At 30.5% G+C, this 24,454-nt stretch overlaps 1 protein-coding gene across 1 annotated transcript; it reads right to left on the minus strand.

The window, feature by feature from the left end:
* Positions 1-1,146: 1,146 nt before the first annotated feature.
* Positions 1,147-3,806, minus strand: LOC105798295 (xyloglucan glycosyltransferase 4). Its single transcript, XM_012628313.2, has 4 exons — positions 2,956-3,806; positions 2,571-2,879; positions 2,068-2,472; positions 1,147-1,986 (listed from the first exon to the last, which is right to left on the minus strand). The coding sequence occupies exons 1-4, from the start codon at positions 3,589-3,591 to the stop codon at positions 1,348-1,350; spliced, it is 1,989 nt and encodes a 662-aa protein (XP_012483767.1). The 5' UTR covers positions 3,592-3,806; the 3' UTR covers positions 1,147-1,347.
* Between the last annotated feature and the right edge of the window lie 20,648 nt (positions 3,807-24,454).

A 24,454-nucleotide genomic window follows, 5' to 3' on the forward strand; every position in this document is an offset into this window, starting at 1 on the left:
TATATTTTTTGATATTATAAAAATATATTATTTAATGAATTAAAAAATAAATACTTAAAATCCTTTAAAAACTAATAAAATTAAAAAAATTAATGAAAATATCAAGATCGCAAAACAGATTTTATCTAAACCTAATCCCAATTTAATCATAAATTTTTTAATGAAAACCTGACCTATCTTGCCTCATCCCAAAATCCTACGAGGTCAGGGTGGGGGAAAACTTGATAATTTAAGCTTTTAGTTGTTCAGTGTGTACTAAAGTTAATTGGGGATATTCATCTTCAATATGTGTGAGATGTCTTCTTTGTATAAATATCTCAATTAGGAGAAGGGATTGTATAAAATTGTGATTCCACGTCATCCCTATCCTTTTTTAATAGGAAAATGACAAATCAGATTTTTTTCTCCTAATTTTTAACTTTTTCGTTCTTAAAAAATTCAAGTACAACTAAAATACTAAAAATCAGATGAAAAAACCGGGCTTTTCATTCTCTTAGCAAAAAGATATATGGATAACATGAAATTATAATTCCGTATTCACAACCAGTAACACAATGTGGAAATAACAATGGGAAAAACTGGTTGACTTCCAAACCCATGTACTTAAGTCAATTGGACACTTCATTTTTGTCTTTGGTTTGGTTAATGTTTGAACATTTCAAACAAATAAGCTGTTTTAAACTTTGCTTTTAAAGTTTCACAATAACACGTTAAGAGTGGTAAATTCAGGCCATAATTAGCGGAGCCATTGACGTACCTTAGCCCTTATAGCTGGCCTTTGTCTTTTTTATCAATACAAAATCAGCGGTTGAGATACAAATGAGAGCTTTAAGCACTGCTCCAAACACCAGCATTTGAACCCGAATTTAATCTAATTAGTTAGTCTATATGGCCAAGTTGACATCCAATAAATCTGGGTTCAAATTCAAGAATTTAGCTGAGTTTGCACCAGGACCATGGTCTGGTTGCAAAACTCTCATGCAATGCCGGGAATAAATCGAAGAACCCGAAACAGCATTCATCATTTTCATCCGCACCGGCAACTACTGATCCGAAGCATATAACTCGAAGAAGCTTGCTATTTGCTGCTGCAATCCCTTTTACAAGCACATCTTTGTGTATTCATTTCAAAAAGTAACATAATAGTAAATTGGAATTGAAAATTTTATATTGAATTATCATATTATTGATACACAGATACTTGTAGAAGTATACAATAAACTCAACTCTTTTTTATCTCTTAATTCTAGCTTTAGTCCATGGAAACCAATCCAAACTCTGTATATGCACTAAAAAAAACATTATAATTTGAAAAAAAACTAGGTTGTCTCTTTGTTGTTGTTGTTTTTAACTTATTTGTTCACCAATCAAATCCAAGCCAACTACTAGAAAAGTCAAGCCTTGAAACAACAAGAAATAGAAATGAACTCCATGTGCAGACAGTAAGCTTCTTGCAGCAGCGGTGAGTAGAAGAAAAGCCAGTACCAGCTCTTTCCTATAGAGTCGATTTCTCTTCTTCAAAGGGGTGATTTCTTCTTGTTTTTTGAGTTTATTCAATGTCTCCAACCCGGATTCGGAGTGTCTCCTCGTGATCTTTTCTTCGTTCAATGATTTCGATTCCCTTTCAGCTAAGGCCACTAAGTCGGATTCTGATGATCGACCTGTTTTCTTCGTTACTACCCATTCGTAGGCGCTCCCGAGCTGGAATAGTCCCGAGATCATGGCATTAAATTTGGTTACCGACATTGTGTTTTCGAACAGAAGGTACGGGACTAAGAAAGGGAAGGATTTCAGGGCCGGGAGGATGTTTAGGAATGACATGAAAATTGGGATATAACAGATAACCCAAAGGGGAAGTTCAGCTTCAGGAATGAACATTGTTAATGGAAGTATGATGCAGAACAATGTGAAGGAGTAAAATGGAAGTATAAGCTTCCTTAGTAGGAAAAACAGGAATATCAAGTTGGCCTTCTTCGATACCGATATCTGCATGGATCAAACACAAATCATTATACTCAATTGCATGTGCATTTTAAGGGATTCAGATCATCATAAAACAAATCAAACCTTGGATGTTACAATTGCAGGGAGACATAACCGAAACAACTGCATCGGACCTGAATGCCATCGGTGCTGCTGTTTCTTGTAAGCTTCATAAGACTCAGGCAGCTCACAAAGCACTTTAACATCATTGAGGAAGATGAATTTCCATCCATTTAAGTGTGCTCGAACCGCGATATCCATGTCCTCAACAGTTGTTCTCTCAAGCCAACCACCGGATTCTTCCAAGGCCTTGATCCTCCACACGCCAGCTGTCCCGTTGAATCCGAAGAAGTTGAGGAAAGCACCATTCACTTGCTGCTCAACTTCGAAATGGAAGCAAAGATTGATGTTTTGAAGCCTTGTAAGCAAATTCTCATCTTTATTCACAAATGACCAACGAGCTTGAACTAAACCAAGCTCAGGGTCACCCTGCAATGGAGATCAACAATTCAACATTGTTTAAATCATTACAATAACCAAAATGAACCCGAAATTTGAATCTTTCTATTGGAATTTTCATCGAATACCTTGAAGTGAGGCACGGTTTGCTTGAGGAAATCAGGGTTAGGCTGGAAATCTGCATCAAATATAGCAACAAATTCATAGTCCTTAACATAATCACATGCCATTGCTGATTTAAGGTTGCCGGCTTTGTATCCGGTTCGGATTAACCGATGCCGGTAGATTATGTTCACCCCTTTCTCACGCCATAATGAAACTTCATCTTTGATCAAAAGCTGTAAATTCCCATCATCTGAATCATCTAGAACTTGAATTAGAATCCGGTCTTTAGGCCAATCAAGCTGAGAAGCAGCTGCAATTGATTGTGCAAATACCTGGAAAATAAAACAAGGATTACTTGAAAACAGATCAAATGAAACTGAAGTGGATTTTAAGGCTTAAAATTCACACCTCTCTTTCATTGCACATTGGGATCTGCACTAGAACCATAGGAAAACTTGAGCCATCTTCAATATCATAAGCATCTCCATTGATTCTTGGTTTCAAGTTCTTATATTTAATCCAGAAACAACCCAAACAAAGAATAAGGCGATCAAGAGACTGAATCAAGAAGAGAACAATGCAGAATTTGGACATGGTTAGCACCAATGGAGCAACATAATCAACTCTAAATGACAACCATGTCATATAACACCATTGGAAGAGACCTTGAACCTCCCATGGTTGAATCATGTTCAAATTCCATTTCTTCAAATGAGCAAAGATTTCTAAAACCAAAGCAAATATAGAGATAAAAAGAAAGACTTTGATGAATCTATACAATCTTCTGCTTTTGGCTTCTTCTTCACTCACATCAGATAATGCAATGCGTTTCTTGACCGATAAAAACATGGTTTTCAAAGCCATTGGCAGCCATGAAAGACAAGCAAAAACTCTGTTAGCTTTGAGGAAAAGGAACCATGTGAACTGTTTGGGACTCACTGCTTTTTGTTTCTCGAGTAGCAGAGTTGAATCTGAGCCATTGATTTCCACTAAAGAGAACTTATTAGGCTTCTCAATGGTGACCACAACTGAACTTGGAGCCATTTTCAAAAACCAGTAGATTCAAAACCCAGATAAAAAATTTAGCAAATGAACTTAAAATTCAAACTGGGTTTTCAATTCTGAGACGTGGGAACAAGACAGAAAAATGTAAAAAAACTTGTTCAAGTCAAAACATGGTGGAGAAGAGGAAAAGGGAAGGCTTTTAAGTTTTAATACCGATCTATTGTTCTTTTTGAGTGAAGAAGAACTACTAATAAAGGAAAACAAGAAAGTACCCTGTTTACTTGCATCTGTGGTTAGAAATTTAACATCTTAAAAAACCCCCAAAAAATTAAATTTTCTTCTTTTTAATTAAGTGATTAGATTTAGATACAACCAAGCTTAGTCAACATGGGAACATCTTCGAAAAAGAAAATAAAATTATTGGACCAAATCCAGCTTTGACATGTGACCAATGTTCACAAGAATCCACTCATCAACACTCAATCTCATGCACCCAAATTATGACAACTAGGTACAGCCAAACTGCAACTCACTGCCAAAAATTACTCGGAAATTGGAGGATGAAATAGGTAATTATCCTTTTAAGAAATGATTAAAAAGATTAGGTTAATTATGGTAATCATAGTTGACGCGGTATCATTGAGATCTACATTCACATTTTATAAAACTCCAGAGTCCAGACCCAGCTGTACCTTCTAATCAAAGTCACTTTTTCAAGCTTTAATTTCAAACTAAAATTTTCATCATGATTTGTCAACTATTAATTTAATACCCAAACCATTTATTGAAATATATTTCAACTTCACTACCCATTAACTGACATACACCTGAATTTTGTGTTTTTCAAATTTCATACCTTGCTTCCTATATTCATTGTTCCAAAGTCAAACAAGGGCTTACCATCTTTATCCCTTTCCAATCAGATGGAAAAATCTGATTTATCATTCTCCTATTGTGAAGGGATAAAGATGATGTGGAATCATAGTTTCATACAATCTTTTCTTTATAATGATATGTTTATAACCTTCCTCTTTAAAATACATCAAAATTATTTTAAAAAAGTATTTTTCCCTTTTTATAATTGTCGAATAAAAAATTTTAATGGCAAAATTAATCGAAGGGATTAAAAGTTTTAAATAAATTCTTTGAATGCATGCTCATATAGTGAAAATATGTTATAAGTTTATGTATTTTAATTAAATTTAAGAGATTTTTATCTAAAATTTTAGTCCAACGCAAATGCAAAAGTGAGATTTTTTACTTACGAAAATGAAACATGAAAATATTATTGAAAGAGTTCATGGGGCTATAACTAATTAAATGAACCCTAAAATTAATTAAACTTATTCTCATGTAAAATCATTTGAGAGATAAATATGTGTATATAAAGGTTGACAAATTGGAAATTAGAGGGTCAAAAGTAATGGTTGCGTTCGGATATTAATTTTGAGAGGGAGTTGAGTTAAATTAGATGTGCTATGTAACAATCAATTTAAACATATAAACAATCGATTCAAAAGAATCAGTATTTCAACATAATAAATTATTTAAACATATAAACAATCGACTCAAAAGAAGAAAAAGCAGTATTCCACCAATATAGCATATATACAAAGGAGAAAATTGCAAAAATCTTAAGGGGACTTTGCCATTGGTTAAAAGGGACCTGCAAATATTTTATGTGGCATAAATAAGTATAATAAAAACAATGTTAAAATAAGTTATTAGTCTTTATATTCTACTATACTTAAAATGTTAAAAGTAAATACTTTTATTTTTGGGTTTAAACTTTTTAGTGCCATAATTAATATTATTAGTATTTTTTATATAAATTTTTAATTTAATACATTGGTATTGAAGAGAATTAAATATATTAAGTTGATAAATTTTAACAGAAAATAACTAATAATAATTGGATTAAAATCTTTACTTTATAAAAAGTATGAAAATTAATTTTTAGATTTAGAATATAATAACTAAATCGGAGTAAAAGTAGAGGTCCATGAAAAGCCATTTTTGTGGTCTATGGATCGTCTACTTAACTCGAACATGCATGAACACCATAATTGCATGCTCGTCGTAAGCATGCATCGCTCACATAGTGCCTTAACCATGAATGCATCACATATAAAAACTCATTTTAATTCCACTTCATAACGTAACTTGGTATTTTGTTTTTCTTCTTATTTCTCCTTCCCATATAAGATTCATATTTTATTTATTAAATTTCAGTCTCGTATAATAGTATACTTATTTTACAAAAGATTATTTGTTCATGGACTGAGTATGACGATATTTAAATGGTCTAATGACTTATTCAGTCCTTTAAAAGTAAAAAAAAAAAAGTCATTTTAATTTTTATTTAATTTTTTTCGTCTTTTTAGCTTTTACACTTGTCATGTTTGTCAAATCATCTTAAAATGGATAGGAAAGTTAACTTTGTTAACTTTGTTGGCTTAATATACACGTGGATGGTCACATGAATATCAACAATTAATTATCTTTTAAAATTTAAAATTCAAAAAAATTATAAAAATTATTTTTAAAATTACTAAAATTATTTAAAATATAAAATATATCTTTTAATATTTTTAAAAATAATTAATTGTTGGTGTGGCATACACGTGTATTGCCATCTTTAGCAAAGTTAATAGACATTAACATTTCCATTCATTTTGGGAAGATTTGACAATCAATGCAAGTTTAAGGGCTAAAAGAAGTGAAAAAATTATATGGAAGGCTAAAATGACTTTTTAGTAAAATTGGAGGGGTAAATAACTCATAATGCATATTTAAAACTAGTGTAATGCACGGATTTATTATATTTAAAAATAAAAATTTCATAGAAAAATTCTAGCAACTTAACTTTTTCAAATTAAATCTTTGCTTTGTTTGCAGCTGCACTAGCCTTCGGGTTAGTTGTTGGTCACGGTTTCTGCAACAATTTTTTCGTGGTTTTATTTTGTTTTTAATTTTAGTCCACATAATCGTTATTTTGTCCACATTTTCATAGTTTTACTTTGCCCGTATTTTTCGTGATTTTTGTTTTGTCCACTCTGTTTTCTTTAAAAGCATAAATTGTTTTATTTTTACTTTTAACTTTTAGTCATATTTTGGCATATATGTAAGATTCGCAAATATAAGGGTGCCACTAGATCTATTAAGAACCGATTTCGAAGAGCTTTATCATTATAGATTATAGTGATGGTAACAAACCCGAGATGATGAGGAGAAGGATAAGCCAACTGAGACTTGACCTTTTGTGCATCATTGATACAGTGGGTCTCTTGAGGCTTTTGGTAGTTTTTTCTTGGCTGATCGATTTTCATTGCCAGGTTAATTTGATGATTAGGAGGTTAATTTGATGACTAGGAGGTTATGATGCAAATTTTAGTTATTTGATCTAGTTGATGCATTTCTAGTTTGTTTCAGAATTATGTAATGTTGCAACGACTTTCAATCTGTCCTCCGGTATTTTTTTAGATTACTTTGTAAACAGACATCTTGGCATTAGTTTGAATGATTTATTTATACTGTGTATTGGGTCATTTCATTTTGTTATTATTATTCAAGGTTCCTATTAGTAATAGTATTTTCTAAAAAAATTAAAATTATTTTTTAAATATTGCTTTAAATATATATTTTTCTTTAAATTATTTTAAAATAATTTTTCAACAGTTTTTTAAAAAGTTTAAAAATTGTTCTAAATTACATTAAAAATTGTTTTAAGTTAAGTTAAAAAAAGTTTTAAAAATTGTACCGAATTGAATTTAATTATTTTATACACAATTGAATTTAATTTATAAAAAGTTTATTAAAACTATTTTTTAAAATATTTGCTCAAGTGGCACCATATACTTTTACAGGTGACCTTTATTCCATAGGTCAGGGGTTTGAATCCCACCAAGGGTGAGACGCTTACGTCATCTCGTAATGGGTGGTCGTACATCAACGTACGATGGAGGAGCCCCCCCTCCCCCCGTGAACCATACATGACTCTCCGCAGAGGGTGAGGGGCAAAAACCCTCTCCTAAGGGACAATACCTTCCATTGTTGAGAGATTGGGTCAGTGTCTCTGAGAACGACATTTTGAAAACTTCTTCCGAAAGAGTCAATCCCCCTTCAACAATTATAAAAATTAATGAATAAATAAAATTTTAAAACCCAACACTCTATAAACGTATATTGAATGAGATGTTTTACATTTTTTTTAAAAATTAAATAAGCAATTATGAAATTGAAATATACAAAGCCTACTTCTACTTATAACCTTTCACATCTTCAAATCGAAAGAAAAACGATTTAAACACACTTGAGTCCATATCCTTCCAATTATTACAATATTAATGATGCGATATAAAAAGTTTAGAGAAATTTTGAATAAAAAATATTTTTATTATATTAGTAAATTAATATTATATAAAATAAATTTTATTTTTAAAAATAATTGATTTTTATTCAATTATAGAATTAAGTTAAAGTTGAATTCGATGTATTAGAAATAAATAATATCCATTAATCATTAAAATAGATAATAATATCAATAATAATTTTATTTTTGGATACAATTTTATTGGTTTGAACTCCACAAATATTGAACATATTAATTAACTATTAATAATAGATATTATTTTAAATTATCATTTCATTAGTTTTAGAGTTACATAGCAATTAAAGTTGAAATTTACCATTATCAATATCGTTCAACACTTCAGCATTTTCAAACAAATAGCATCCATAAAAGATGGAGATGATTAGTATTGATAAGTTTGAAGTAACATTCAAACGACAATGTTACTGGAGAGAGATGACAGATTATTTTAATCAATAATGAGGTAAAATTATAATATTCTTTTATCGTACATTTATTTAGTTTGTTATCGTAACCTACTAAATTTATTTTGAACTCACTCTTGTTCATTTTCCCTATTATGTTATAATAATTGTACATTCTTGTTCATTTTAATTTTACTTTATGTTATTTTTCTAATTACTATTATAATTGTATTTTTACCATACAACTAGATGATTTAATAATCCTAGTAGTTGTTTCAATTACAAAAATGAAATATTTTAAATTTAAAAATATATTGTGATAATCTCATCCGTTGATTTAGAACAAGATTCATAAAATTTAATTTGATTATATTTGATACAATTTTATTTGGTTTTAAATTAAAAATAAATAATTTATCAATAAATAAATAAATATAAAGTGCTAAAATAATTTACAATATTAAAATTAAAATTTAAATTTAATGCTTTAGGATTAATTTTAAAATCAATAATTAATTTTATTTATTTTAGCCTACTCATGCAAATTAAATCAAAATCTAATCTCAATTCTCAAAATACTCTTCTTCTTTTTTTTACATTTTGGAATTTAATTTTAAGAATTTACATAAATTTTCAATATAAAGTTGTAGTTTTACCTTTCTCAACCCATAATAATTGTTAAAGTGATTCATCTACACTATTATAAAAATAACATTATTATTTAATAAAATTATTACTTCATTTGCATCAATTTTGTAGAGATTTAAAAATAAAATTGAGAAATAAAAAATATTTAAAATCATTTAGGTTCAAAATTACATGGATTATAGTATAAATTTTACAATAATATAAATTGCTTGAGGAAATTATAACCCTGTGCATCAATTGTGGCCTAAATGGATGATTTTTAGCTTAAATGGATAATTTCAATCAAAATATTAAAACTTATATATTCATTTAATTTTGATAGTAATATAAAATTATGGGTAAGCCTAATCACTCTTTTTACATCATTCAAGTAAAAAATATTATTAATTAAAAATAAAAATTATTATTTATTTATTAAAACTAAACTTTTTTTAATTAGATACATGCAAACAAATTTTCTAAACATTTTTTTACTCACTTATACTGACTATATATTTTAATCAATAAATATATATTATATATAACTATTATTAAGTTTGTATTTTTATATTTAAAATAAATAATTAGATTAATAAAAATTTTAAAATATTTATTTATTTATTTGCCACTTATCAAAATATTATTGTTTTTAAGATGCTTGTGTATCTTTCTATAAAATATATATATTAGACTTTAAGTACATAAATTAAGTAAATTTTTATATGAAAAAAAATAATTTTGGTTTGATCTTAAGGTCCTATTATGGTATCATTTAAAGGAATATCCAAGTCTACTAAAAGATTCTTTGAAAGAAAATGGGAATCAAATATGATGGCAGCATGATTGTAGGCAACCAAAATAAAGCAACATTATTTGATTTCTTATACTAAATTACTAATATTTTTTAATAAAAAATTATAAAAATACTTAAATATATGCCTAAACTTTTAGAAACGTGATGAATTGATCAATCAATACGCAATTTTAACCACTAAATATTGGATTCTCCTGAACAATGCATAATTCGAGAAAATCTAAATAATGAGTTGTGCATTTCATCACAAAAATGAAGAGGAGAGAATCCAAAATTTTATTTAGTTATTTAACACAAATATTTTTAAAATGCAGTTCTCAATTAATTTAAATTTTGAATTTCAATATTTGTAATCCATTTTTGAAATAAATATTTTTTGAGAGTATAAGATAAATATATTTTTAATAAATAAAATAAATGTCTAATGATGTAAGATGAGGATAGTTTTATTTTAAATTAAGAAGTAATATGCTAATTAAAAAAAGTAATATGATAATGTCACATGTAAGAATATTTAAAAAAGTAAAATATACATTTAATTTGTATACTTTTATATTATAAATTTATTTTATTTTATTTAATAAATATGTGTTTTTTATAGTCTATTGACCAATTATTTTATTTTAAACGTATTCAATAACAAATATAAAAATCATTCGATAGAACTTTTCAATGAAAAATCATTGAAAATATAAGTAGATAAAGAGTAACTTAGCACTTAATGATATTCGGTACTTTCTTATGGTAAGATTTCAATGAAATGTAATTATGGGAATGTGATTGTTAAGAATTTAATTATCGTGAACATATTGTTACAATTTTTTTTGTATTGTACAGTTACAATGTTTGGCATACATGAGAAAGTATTAATTAAAATCCCAAGAAAATTATATTGATACATTTGGTTTACTAAGCATTTTACCAGAAATGTGATGATAAATTTTGAAATTGCCCCCATCAAATAAAATACAATTTTTATTAATTTTAACATTTGTCAATACTTGTCGATTGAGTATGGACATTATTGTCAAGGCAGGAGGACATGGGTTTAATTGCACTGAAGGGCATTATCCTCCTATTTATGGATTGAGAGGGACTATAGGTAGTTCTAGGTATTTCATCGAAAAGAGCAGATATGATCAAAACCTATAATGAGATTGTTCAAATATGTAATTAAATACTATTAATATATTAAATATGTATTTATAGTTTAAAGCTTAATTAATAATATTTAAAATAAATTTAAAAATAGATAGTTTTCTTATTTTGTAATGAAAATATTGTATAAAGATGGATGGACACTTTGTGTGAAAATTCTCTTTGTCAAGACACTGGTGCCTGTAACTCCTCCATGGAGGATTTAACTCCTAAAAAGGTTCGTTTTGGAGATAAATATGATGATGTGGGTAAGGATATGCTCATTGATTCAATTGTTGAACCAATACTCTCTTGGAAAGACAAATTATTGGGACAATCGTCCAAAGCTAATAGAAGTGGTCTAGAAGAAGGTAATGATTTCAATCTGATGGAAGGGGATATCCAGAAATCTATAGTTAATGGTATTCCTTCCATTGATTTTTCGGAAAGGATCCATCAATTTCTCATCAAGGATATGGAAAATATAGTGGTTTTGAAACTCTTTAGTTGAAATATTGGGTACTCTATGCTACACAATAAGATTTACAACATTTGGAAGTCATCATCTCCATTTCAACTAATGGACATCAAAAACGGGTATTTCCTCGCTAAATTCCAGAATAAACTTGATTGTGAAAAGGTTCTCACTGAAGGCCCTTGGATTATTTTCGGTCAATACTTGATAGTGCAACCGTGGACGATGTCCTTCAGCAAGTCACAATTATTCCCCAGTGTGGTTATGTCGTGGATTAGACTTCTAGGATTTCCAGGCTACATATATAAACATAAGATCCTCATGGAAATATGAGGAGTAATTGGAAGGGTTGTCAAGCTTGACATGAATACTGATAACAAGGTAAGAGGGCGTTTTGCCCGTATGGCTGTTTATATCAAATTGGACAGACCATTGATTCCTTAAATTCTTATCAATGGTAGAATTCGGTGAGTGAAATATGGATTCTTGCCAATGGTTGCTTCCACTGTGGACGTTATGGTCATGTGAAGGAAGCATGGCAACATAAGAGTACTGATCCTAACACTAGAAAGGAAACGTCGACATCTGATTCATCTCCGATAAGCAAGAATATGGTCACTGATAGAATGGGGGAGAAGAGACAATCGTTTGGACCGTGGATGTTGGTTGAGAAAAAATCTCAACACAAATCGAGGGAATCCCGACATCTGGGCACAAAAAAATCGATAAAAAATATTGAAATATCTCGATTTAGGGCTCTAATTGATTCTGACATAAATGAGGAAAATAATTCAACTGCTACAAATGTAACTTTAAGAAATCAGAGTAATAAGGAGAAAGAAATCGTGCTTGGCAATTCCCAGGGAGGAAGATTTATGCAACAAAAATTGGATGAAAGTGCTAGTGGGCCTCAGTTTGACACTTCTCATAATTTGGGATTCAAAAATACAGCAAATCAGTCCAAGATTAAAATCATGGTTAATAAGACAATTAATAGGCCCGAATCATCCACTAATAAAGTGGTTTCTCAAGACCGAATAAACACTGGGCCAACTAAGACTACTGGAAATGAAGATTTGGTCGCGCACAGGGGTTCTTCTGATTCCAGCCAAAAATGTTGCTGATGGCTTCAAAAAAACCTAACTCAGTGGTAGATACCCTAGTTCAAATCAACATGTCTATTGTAAACGACGGTCTATATCCCACCAAGCATACGGCCGTTTCGTTTAAAAAATCCCAAAATCAGGTGATCGATGATCTATTGGTGGAGAATGCTGAAATGACAACGGGAAAACGCCTTGCTCACTCCTCAGGGCAACCATTGATGGAGAGCCTTAGAGGTGGTTAGAGCAGGAAAAAACTTTATAAGGTTATCCAAGGGAGGGGCAATCGGCTTAAGTTCTTAAGAAACTCAACAGTCCTCCTAAAAGGTTTTATGGTTAACTTGGCTGACGTTATTGGACAAAAGGCTGTTGGGCTTCTTGAATTTAAAAACTCGACCCTTGTGGCAAAATAACAGATAAGGGAAGACTCTCCTAGGCAGTAAACTATATTTTAATTTTTGTTTAATTATTATTTTTAATTTTTTATGGAACTAAATATGAAAATTTTTTCGTGGAATTGCCAAGGTTCTACTAGCAGTAAATTTCTTCGAGTTTTTAGGGAATACAACAAGGAATTTGGCTCAAATATCGTGTATTTGTTAGAACTGGGAATCAACGGTAAAAAAGCTAACCATATTATTGATAAATTGGGTTTTAGTTATTCTCACCGTGTCGAAGCTATTGGATTTTCAAGAGGCATTTGGATCGGTTAGGAGGAATCTTTAAGGATTGAAATAATCCATAGTCATCCTCAATTTATTTCCTTTGTGTTTTTTTATAAATTCCCTTCCAAATCTATTTTTATTTCTTTTATTTATGGTAGCCCAGATAGAAGGAAGCGAAGAGAACTTTGGGATGATTTAAAAGCAATCATGCAAAATAAAACCTCTCTGTGGGTGGTAATGGGCGACTTCAATGCAAGTTTATCCCCTGAAGACAAAAGGAGTAGCCATACCACAGGTATAACATGTAAATTTTTTGGTGATTTTGTTGAATGTTGTGAACTGCAAGATCTAGGGTGTTGGAAAAACGAGTTTTGAAAATACATCAGAAAATAAATTTAGGGAAAAATCATATTTTTAATTTTTTTTTCAAAACAAGATCTTGATTGTGATATCTAAAGTAATAAGCATTTAATCAAAACTGTACATTTTCGATTCGTCTAGGATGAGCACTTCGACCGAGTAGTCTTCTCCGCTATCTTCAAGCTCATGTCTGTCAAGTGTGGGCTCGCTTCGAATCAGAAAATTTTTCACAAAAATTATTAGTGGGGTAATTTTGTAATTTCTCTAAACTTTTGGGTCAAGTTGTAAATCAGAAAAATATCTCTAGAAATTTTCTGGAATAATCTCTTCAAAGAATTTTCTCTCTACAACTTTCTCTTAAATACAAGTGTGTGTAAACAATGACCCAAGGCTCTCTTTATATAGGAAGAGTTCAGAGAGTTCAACTATGATTAAACTTAATCACTTTAATATTAAATTTAATCTAATATTTATCAAGATAAATATTAGATTAAATTTAATATTAAATCTTATTAAAATAATAGAATGTTTATCTACAAGATAAACATTAAATTAAATTTAATATTAAGATAATCACTTTAATATTAAATTAATAAAAGACTATTAAGATAAGTATTAAATTTAATTTAATATTAAACTATTAAAATAATATTATTTTTGGAATAATTAATCTGAAATCAAATTCTGTGGTAAAATCTCAATAGGAGTATAGCTCTTCCACTACTCAACCACTAACGACCAACCATCGTCGGCCATCAGGACGCCGCCATCGCAGCCACCGGCACTGTCATGTCCGGTGATGCAGGTGCGACACCCTTACGATACCCCTAGCCGGTTCGACTGCTACAGATTCGGTCCAAGTCAATGACGACCTGGTAGTCCGGTCTAGCCACCGATTGGACCGTCGACCTAGTTTCACATACCAGGCCCAGTTCGACCAATTTTTGGGTCTTGGTCTCAATTTTGGGTCCCAGGCCCAATTTACGATCTCATGTCTAATTTTCAAGTTCAATTACCTATTGGGTCAATTGTCTGACTTGAAAATTAACTTCCAAAAATATTATATTAATTTTAATTTATTTGATTAACTTAAATTTACTTGATCAAAATTAATTTTTTCAAAAATCACTTAGATTTTTCAAATTAATTTTTCAAGAAAATACTTTAATCAAATTCTCTAGTTGAAAAATTCTCACGACCACCTAATTTAAATCCACATCAAATAAATCGACTCAATTAAATTATTTCCAAAGTCATAGAATTTTCTTCTGATTCAAATGTAGTCTGATCGAGCTTTTGTTGAGCTAGCGGAGGGACCAATCAGACATATACAATTAGGCTTTAGTCATTACAATTATGTCCAAAAACATTGTTCCAATAATTTGTAATTACTTAATCATGGAGTTGGTCCACAAGAAGTACCATGATTGAAAACTCCTTATTATATACTTTTTTTGCAAAAGTAATCCATCCAATTGTTTTGTCCAATGACCTCGTCATGTGTGTGTTACCCTCATATGATATCCTTAATTCCTTTGAGTTAAATCTTTTCACACAATACATTCTTATTTTATCTCATTGTCACAATTGTGTCTTCTTAATGATTACTATGATCACTGTCAACAAATGACTGTGATAAATTGTTCATTCGAGAACAAGCAACTCGTGGTCACATTTTATATTTTTCAATCCACACAATGTCAATGATAGGATATCATTAACTCTTTAATTGAGCTATGAATTCCACTATTGCTAGTAAAGCCATGTCGTACATAAGTCATGTAACCAACATACCGGCTATGGGCTCAATCATCTTTAGATCATAAGTCTCCACTTATATCAAAGCACATGAGTTGCATATGCACGGTCAATGACTAACTCAGGATTTAGGTAAATTACACCATGGACATCACAAGTGAATTAATTCACAAACGGATTCAGAATTAATTCATCTTGAGTCCAGTTCAATGTATCATTCTACCAATGAATACATCTATTTCTCTACTCGTGGAGTCAACTGCTCCGATAGCCAAGACTAGTCATCTCCTTGATAGGAACTGTAGATGACATAATAATCCTTCTCAGTATTTGAATCAAATGCTCACTTTGATTCTTTTATGAGATTATGGACTCATTTAGATTATCTATTGAAGTAAGTTGTCTTTCTCTCAATGTAAACATTCTTTACAATGTCACTTATCTTCAGTTTAAACTTTCGACAATCAATGAGCTAATATTTGCTCGTCACAATTTCGCTATGCATGCAAAATATAAAAGACATAATAGTGAAATGTGAAATTAACTTTATTTATTTATTCATCATTTAAATAAATAGAACACAGTTACATGTTTACTATAATATGGGCACATTTCCCAACATAGGGTTCATAAGCTTATCCTTTACCTGGCAAAGAGGTGATATGTGTGAAAGATTAGATCGAGCTTTAGTAAATGATTCATAGGTGTCAGCTTTCCTACATTGTTCGGTTTCTCATCTTCAGTGAATCAAATTTTATTATAGACTTATCCTTATAACAATGAGACCGGATGTCAATTCATTCAAAGATATACCCTTTCATTTTCTAGTAAGATAGACAAAGCATGCTAACTTCTCCACTTTTTTCAAAGATAAGTGGAGGTTTTTTGGTAATATGGCTGATTCCCTTTATGAATTTACCTCACATGTAAAGGAATGGAATAGGTTTGTTTATGGTTTTATAGGTACTCAAAAAAGGCAGTTAATGAAATCTCTTTCTAGCATTCAATTGGCTTTAGAATGGTCTCCCTCTAATTGTTTAATTCAGTATGAGATGGATATTTGTGATGAGCTAGAGAAGGTTCTCATTCATGATGATCTACTTTAGAAGAAAAAGGCTAGATGTGACTGGTTGCATTTAGGTGATCGCAACACCAATTTTTTTCATAGTCGCACAATCCAAATAAGAAAATTCAATCATATTACTACCTTGCATCTTGGTAATGGGCAATGGAGTTCTGATCAGAGCATTCTTAGAAATGAAGCAATGGTTTTCTTTGAAAAGCTTTATAGTAAGATACCACAACCCATGAGACATCTTCCACCCAACATCTTTTCCCAGCTCAATCCCTCTGACATTAATTCCTTGGAGAATTCAATTTCGAATGATGAAATCAAGAAGGATCTTTTTGATATGGCTCCACTTACAGCTCCGGGAAGTGATGGCTATCATGCGCATTCTTTCTAGAGTCAATATGATACTCTTGGTAGTGTTATTTGTCAGCGGGTCTAAGGGGTTTTTGCTGGCAATGCCATCGATCCAGAACTGTATAATACCCTGCTCGTGCTCATTCTGAAGATAAATAATCCTGAGACTTTCACCCATTTTCGTCCCATTAGCCTCTGCTCTATCTTATATAAACTAGTAATGAAAGTGATTGCTAATTGCTTTAAATTAGTATTTCTTAACTTTAATTCACAGGAACAGGCTGGTTTCATTTCTGGGCGAGACATTTCTGATAACATCATCATAGCACAGGAGGTTATAATTCTATGCGAAGGAAATGTAATAGTAAAAATTGGATGGCGATTAAGCTAGATCTAAAGAAGACTTATGACCGATTGAGTTGGGATTTCATTGATGTTTCTTTACAGGCTGTTGGGATACTTGAGTTTCTTAGGAAAGTAATTATGTTAGCCATCTCCTCCTCTACTATGCAGATACTTTGAAATGGAATACCTACTTAGAAATTCAAGCCTGTTCATGAAATTAGACAGGGATACTCGTTATCATCGTATCTCTTCATTCTTTGCAAAGAATGGTTAGGATACATTATTCACTCAAATATTGAGGATGAAAAGTGGTGCCTTATTCGTTTTTCAAGATCGGGTCCTAATTTGTCTCATCTCTTCTTCGCAGATGATCTAGTCATCTTTTGTAAAGCTGAGTTAGAGCAAGCGCAGTTATTACAATGCATTCTAAAACACTTTTGTGATTTTTCTGGGCACAAGATTACTACTCAGAGAAGCAACATCTTTCCCAAAGGTATTGAACGAGGCTTTGGCTTTTATGAAGTTCAAAACTTTGGAACCTATTTAGGAGTCCCACTTTTTCATGATAGGGTTACTAATAGTACTCTGAACTTTATCGTAGAAAAAGTAAGACGCAAATTATGGAGTTGGACGGCAAGAAAATTATCCATTGCTAGCAGAGTCACTTTGGCCCAGTTAGTTCTTTTATCTATCTCGAATTACTTCATGCAATCATTGATGATATCGAAAGGTATTTTTGTTGAGATTGAACGTTTGGTGTGCCAATTCATTTGGGGTTCTTTCAATGGTCATAAAAAACTCTCTTTAGTAGGATAGGACTCCATATATCAATCAAGGTCTCGTTGAGGTCTTGGATTTCGACATATGTCTGACCAAAACACCTCTTTCCTCATGAAGATTGGCTTCAATTTAATTTCCAAGGATAATACCTTATGAGTAAGGAACCTCCGATCAAAGTATGCCTTCAAGCAGTAACTCGCATATTCTATAATAATGAGTAAATGTTCACATATTTGGAAATCACTTTCCAAGATATGGCCTCTTTTTCGTGAAAACTTAGCCTGGTCAATAGGTAATGGCAACAATATCCGATGTTGGAAGGACTCTTAGATTCTGGAAATTAGTCCCTTAATATCGTAAATTCTAGCACATACTAATCTTGATTTGGATTGCACCCTTAAGGATTTTGTTATGCCTAATGGTGCTTGGAATCTTGACTTATTTCGTATCTGGTTGTTAGAGGACATGATTAAATATATTGTGAGCATTCCACCTCCCACCCTGCCTCAGGTCCTGATAGAGTTGTTTAGACATGAACGACATCAGGTACCTTCTCTATTTGATGTACTTTCTGGTCTTTAAAGTAGGCATCCTCTGGTTAGCTTTCAAGCAAAGACTCCTTACCAACTCAAAACGAACTCGTCGAGGGATTGTAAATAGCAGCTCTTGTCTACTTTGTGGGCATGACACAGAAGATATCATTCACGTGCTTCAAGATTGTCTAGCAGCTAAGGAAGTATGGTTGCAAGTGCTTCCATTTGCCCAACGACATAGGTTTTTCTTTAAATCCTTTCAATCTTGGTTTTCTTCTAACATTTATTGTCATATGAGATTGCAGGGACGTGGCACTATTTGGTTGAGTCTTTTGGATTAATCACTTGGCGCATTTGGAAAAATAAGAATTTATTCATTTTCCTGAATGTCACTTTGACTGCATCTGAGGTTATTAAAGTCTCCCTCAGTTGGGCTCAATAAATATGAATCAACTCAAAGGGACCTTCAGAACAATCATCATATTTTGGGCCATCAACTGATCTCTGAAAAATTGCTAATTCATTTATTCATGGACGGGGTTATGACTACTTCAACCGGGAATACGTTTACTGACACTGTGGCTCGGGATCAGTAAGGAAATTGGATTTTGGGATTCAACCGACACTTGGGTCGATGCACGCCTTTTGAAGTTGAACTTTGGGGCATTTACAATAGGATACTCATTCTGCTTAGTAGAGGATACAAACAAGCCACAATTCAATTTGACAGTACAAAAGTGATCCTAGCCCTGATTGATAATAGGATGGAAGATTTAGGCATTATAGTGCTTAGAAGGGTACTACAACTTTTGAGAACTGAAGGACAATGGTGGTTGAGACATATAACTAGAGAATATAATATAATTGTATATCGTTTGACAAAGTTGGGTCTTACGTGGAAATCAAGCTTACAAATCTTTGATACTAATCCTAACGAAGTCTCAGAAATTTTTCAACAAGACAGAGCGAGAGGCACTTTTGATCTATTTAATCTGATGTAATATTACTGGTTTTTATCACCAAAAAGTTTTAAAAAGTAAATAAGAAAGAAAAATAATTATGTCTAAAAATAAAATTTAACTTTACAACTACGTAGTAAAATTATTTTCCCACCATTAATTAGATGAATCATTGCAAACCAAACGCAATGAAAATACATTCTATGAATTTATAATTTTTTTCTATTACATTGCAAACCCATCGTGATTATTTAAATTAAATATTTATATTATTAGTTGGGATATTGTTAAAATATTTAATTTTTAAATTTTATGATATTTTATATTCAACACTTTAACTTTTACTAGATATTTTTATATTCAAATTAAAGAGAAAATTTCCAAAATTTAACATTTACATTTAATTAAAATATATAGTTATATTCGCGCTTAATTTTCGACTAAACAATTTGTATAATTCAAGTTCAACACTTATCAAATTTAACATTAAAAATTCAGCACTTAAATTTTCGACACTTAATTTTTAGTTTAACAAAGAATTAGTAACTAAACATATTCTTTTAATATTAACTACCTTTTAGTATCACATGTATTGCATGTGATTTTATGCATTTAGTATTAAATTAGTTTATTTAAATTAATATTTTTAAATACAGTAATTAACGTAAATTAATATTTCTTATGAATTCAAATATTATAATAGAAAATTCTCATAATAATTAAAGTATTTTAACATATTCAACATACAATAAAATTTTATTTTATGTAATTAATGCAATGTAACATTATTCAAAATAATAACTAATTAACTCTAATTATGATGCTTAGAATTATAATTATTCTTAAATGTATAATTATCACAACTTCTATTTTATTTTAATTTTTAATTAATAATTATAATTAAATATAATAATTATTTTTAAATATACATTTTACAATATGATAGAAAATAAAAGATATTCTAATCCGTTTAAAAAATTTCAAACTTGTGTTTTGTTTATATTAAAAATAAAATATAAATATAATAACTTTTAAAATATCTTAAAACGTAAACTTATTGAAGGAGGGAAAAAATTAAGCTTGCCCACATGAACCAAGCGTAGGAAAATTTTATTTTTAACTTGAATTCAAACTAAACTAACCTCAATTATTTGGTCTTGAAACAATATCTTTTATGTTTCGAGATGATTTATTAAGTAAACCTTAGCTTTGATGTCTGGTTGTCTTGTGACAAAGTTTCTCTATAGCTTACCTTAGCTTCAATTGACTAGTCTTGAGAAAAAATGACTTTTGCCATGAGACAATGTTCTTTTGAAGCATTTTTAACTTCAATGTTGGTCTGTCTCAAGATAGACATGTTTGTGTATCGAAACATGTTTGGGAACCTTAAAAAATATGATTTAGAAACTTTTTAAAATACTTGGAGGATTCTAAAAACTTTTGTAGAAAGATTAAATCATTTAAAAACTTTGTTTTTGAATTTGTAAGTAAATTCATTATATCAAAATAATTGAAAATAAAAACTAATAAAAGTTAATAGTAAAAATATAAAATGAATATTTCCAAAATGAATATTTATATTTATAAAAAACATATATTTATACTTAACACTTAATTTGAAATTTAATTTTCATTTTCAACAAATAATGCATAACTAAACCTATTCTTTTTTTTTTTTTGAACAATCGCATTATAGGCTTTGATCATATCTATTATTTTTGACACCATATTTAGAATTACTCATAGCCTCTTTCCAGTCCATAAATAGGAGAATAATACATTTCAGTACACTCAAACTCACGTCCTCTCGTATTGACAATAATATTCATGTCAGTCGAACTAAAACTCAATCGACAACTAAATCTATTCTTTTAATATTAATATAAATATAATAACTTTAAAAAAAAAACATAAACTTATTCAAGGAGGGGAGCAAATAAGCTTTCCCCACATGAGTCAAGCCTAGGAAAATTTTATTTTGAATTCAAATTAACTTAACTTGAATTATTAATTAATAAAAAAATTAAATTATTAATAATTTTATAAGAACAATTATATGCCTTCATTGATACTATTTACTAAATTTATTCAAACCAAACCTTATTTTAATTCTTTTTCAAAAAAACAACAACAATTTTTTTTTAAAAATGACACAATCAAGGAACACTTTTACTGCTAGAGCACTCAAAATAAAATTATTATTAGTTTTTGGAATTTCAAAAAATAAAATAAACAAAAGAGGAAGTCTGTGTCATAAGAGGGACAGCATTAAGTGGTGTGGGGTCAAAAGAAGTTAAAAGTATAGGTTTCCCCCATGTGAGCCTAACTAATACAACCCCTTTTGTGGGACTTCAGGATACATATCATTCTTCATTTTATCTATTCTTCCCCTATTTTCCTGTTTTTGTTAGTTATTTACAGTTGGAATTTAACCACCCCCCCCCCTCACCTTGTAAAATTTAACCAACTTACTAAATTTAGGTTTCCACTTAATAACTCAAAGTTAGAGGTGACTGAAATAGAATTTTAGTGGTGAAAGTATATTAGAGGTTATTATATGGGAGTTAGACTGTATTTTATTTTATTTGCTTAAAAGAATACGTAACTTTATCTCTATATGTTAGATCAAATAACAAATTGATTTTTTTAAATTTCCATCTATTTTTTCTATTAAAAACTAGCGTGACTGATGAAATAATCAGACAATTACATGTGGCTTGGCATTGTTCCTTATGTTGACGTATAAAGATCAGTTTTTAATAATGGATGAAAGTTTTAATAAAGAATCAATTTGTTCATTTTTTTAAGTAGAGGTAAATAGAATTCGACTTCTATTATAAGGATCTCCATGATACTTTTTACTAAATTCCAATATAAATATTATCGTTCAAGGAATCACTCTCTTAACAGTGTTGGTATCAATTAATCAGATATTTTCTAGATAAATTTTTGTCATTTTCACTAAAATCTATAGGGATTAAAAAAAAAACCAAATGGGGTATGTGATATGGTGATAGTGTGTCCTAGCAACCATGCATTTGCTACTCAAAAAGACTCATCCATGGAAGCCCACAAGTAGCTAACAAGCAAGCATAAGAACATGGCTAGAGCTAGAAGATATTTTAAAAATTTTTTAAATTCAAATTTAAAAAATTTTGGAAAAGTGGAGGCTCTTTGGGGGGTTATTTGGCAAATTGGCATGGTGTCACATGTGAGAATGGCTGTCCCCTGCTATTAATCCCATGTGATTAGCTACGCTGGCCATCGCTGTACCCTGCAATTTACTACAATATCAACTTTTAAAAACCTGAATTATTGATTTTATATACATACATATATCTTACAATGTATTTGAAGAAATAATATTTCTATCATTCCATGTCAGTAAGATGAGTTTTTTTAGATCTAAATTTTTACATATATTATCGGATTTGAGTGTAAGTGTTAGATATTAATACGAAAAACAAAAGAGTTTGCAGGAAATAATATTCAACAATGGAAAGAAAAGCATCAAATCATTCAAGTGTTCAGATAGTGCTAAATTTAGATACTCTTCTCAACAGTAAGCAAAATCAAGATGTGATCTTTTCCGTCTTTGCAAAACAACAACTGAAATCATAGGATATAGGATCATTATAGTTTATGCATGTATTTATTTGCATCTTCAATGAGTTCCATCTTCAGTCATGGGGCACCTTTCAAATAATTGAAGACGAGACATATATGTAAGCTGCTATGACACATCAACAAAGTTAACAAATGACAACTTTTTCATCTATTCTGGGATGATTTGATAAGCATCACAGGTTTAAAGACTAAAAAAATTACTAAAATGATTTTTTTTTAGTTAAATTGAGGTATCACATAAGTCATTATGTTGTTTTAGTGATATTTAACTTAACGATGGAATTACCAAATCAAACCATTTGTAGTTTATAAATTGATTCGATTTTTACAATGCGGCATGACCAAAAATGGAAACCTAACTAATTAACCAAAAGGTGATATTAAAAACGATCCAAAAGCTCTACAAATGGTTAAAAATGGAGGACCAACAAATTTTTTTTTCCAGTGTTGGAATTGCAAACAAAGAGAGGAGGTATTTAACATCTGTATCACCAGCTGCCGACAAAGAACATTTGCTGATTGTCCATCACTGAGTTGAATTATGGAAGTAAACTAAACCCCAGCATATATACATATATATATCTATGTCCTTATCCAAACACAACCCCTTTTTATATGTCTTGTCTTTATTGTTCAATTGATAAAAACATTGAATAGCCGCAAGAAATATACTTTTACTGCAAGCCTTTATCATCCACGTAAGCTGACAATACTTGCATGTTATGCTGTTCCACCTCTTAATTATTTTTATTTAAAATATATATTTTTGACACATATTTGAATACGAGTATGTCGAAAAAGGTTGGAGTTGGATGATAGAGGAATGGGGAGGAGATGGTTAAGATAAGAACAGAATGTGAGAGTGGCTCAACAATTTTGTCGAGATTCTAGCTAGTTTGGTGAGATGTCCCATTTCTTAATGCAAATGGTTCATCATGATTGAACCAATGGCTGCCCCCCCATGGCCTGCTTAACTACAAAAAATGTGGTTCGAATATATATATATATCTGCAAATTGCAGAAGACTAGCAACCTTACTGTGTCTTCTGACTTGCAACGTTGTTTACCTAGACTTTTCATTTTATCTGAAGTAGTATTTCATGTTGAAATTCACATGAGGTTTAAACTTAAGCAGGGGATGTTTAGTGTCAGGTAGCTATAACATGACCTCTGAAACAGGTGCTTAACCCATTATAGTGGATCTTGTCCTAAAGGCCCTGCATATTTGTTCAATAAATGGATTGAAATTCCAAACTGCGTAAACAGCTTAAAAAGATTCCTGATCCCAGCTGCACATTTTGATGTTTGCAATTTTATCAATGAGGATGAAGTTTAGATGCTATATTTAAGTGTGCAATTGAATGAATTAACTAAATTAAATTTCGGGTTTTACTTGTTAACACTCATATGCCACTGAAAAACTATCACTAACTTGCCTAATATATCAAGTTATCTGATTTTGATGCTACTTTCAGCCCTGTTCTGAATTTATTTTATTGAATCAATACCTAGTTTGT

This window comes from Gossypium raimondii, chromosome 9 (genome assembly GCF_025698545.1).
Source record: "Gossypium raimondii isolate GPD5lz chromosome 9, ASM2569854v1, whole genome shotgun sequence".
In the NCBI taxonomy this organism is placed as follows: domain Eukaryota; kingdom Viridiplantae; phylum Streptophyta; class Magnoliopsida; order Malvales; family Malvaceae; genus Gossypium; species Gossypium raimondii.

What these genes read in the sequence shown, in the direction of transcription:
- LOC105798295 (XM_012628313.2), bottom strand. Translation starts at nt 3,591, where the DNA reads ATGGCTCCAAGTTCAGTTGTGGTCACCATTGAGAAGCCTAATAAGTTC. An exon ending in AAACCGTGCCTCACTTCAAG is followed by an intron (nt 2,473 to 2,570) that starts GTATTCGATGAA and finishes TCTCCATTGCAG; the next exon opens with GGTGACCCTGAGCTTGGTTT. An exon ending in CTGCAATTGTAACATCCAAG is followed by an intron (nt 1,987 to 2,067) that starts GTTTGATTTGTT and finishes TGATCCATGCAG; the next exon opens with ATATCGGTATCGAAGAAGGC.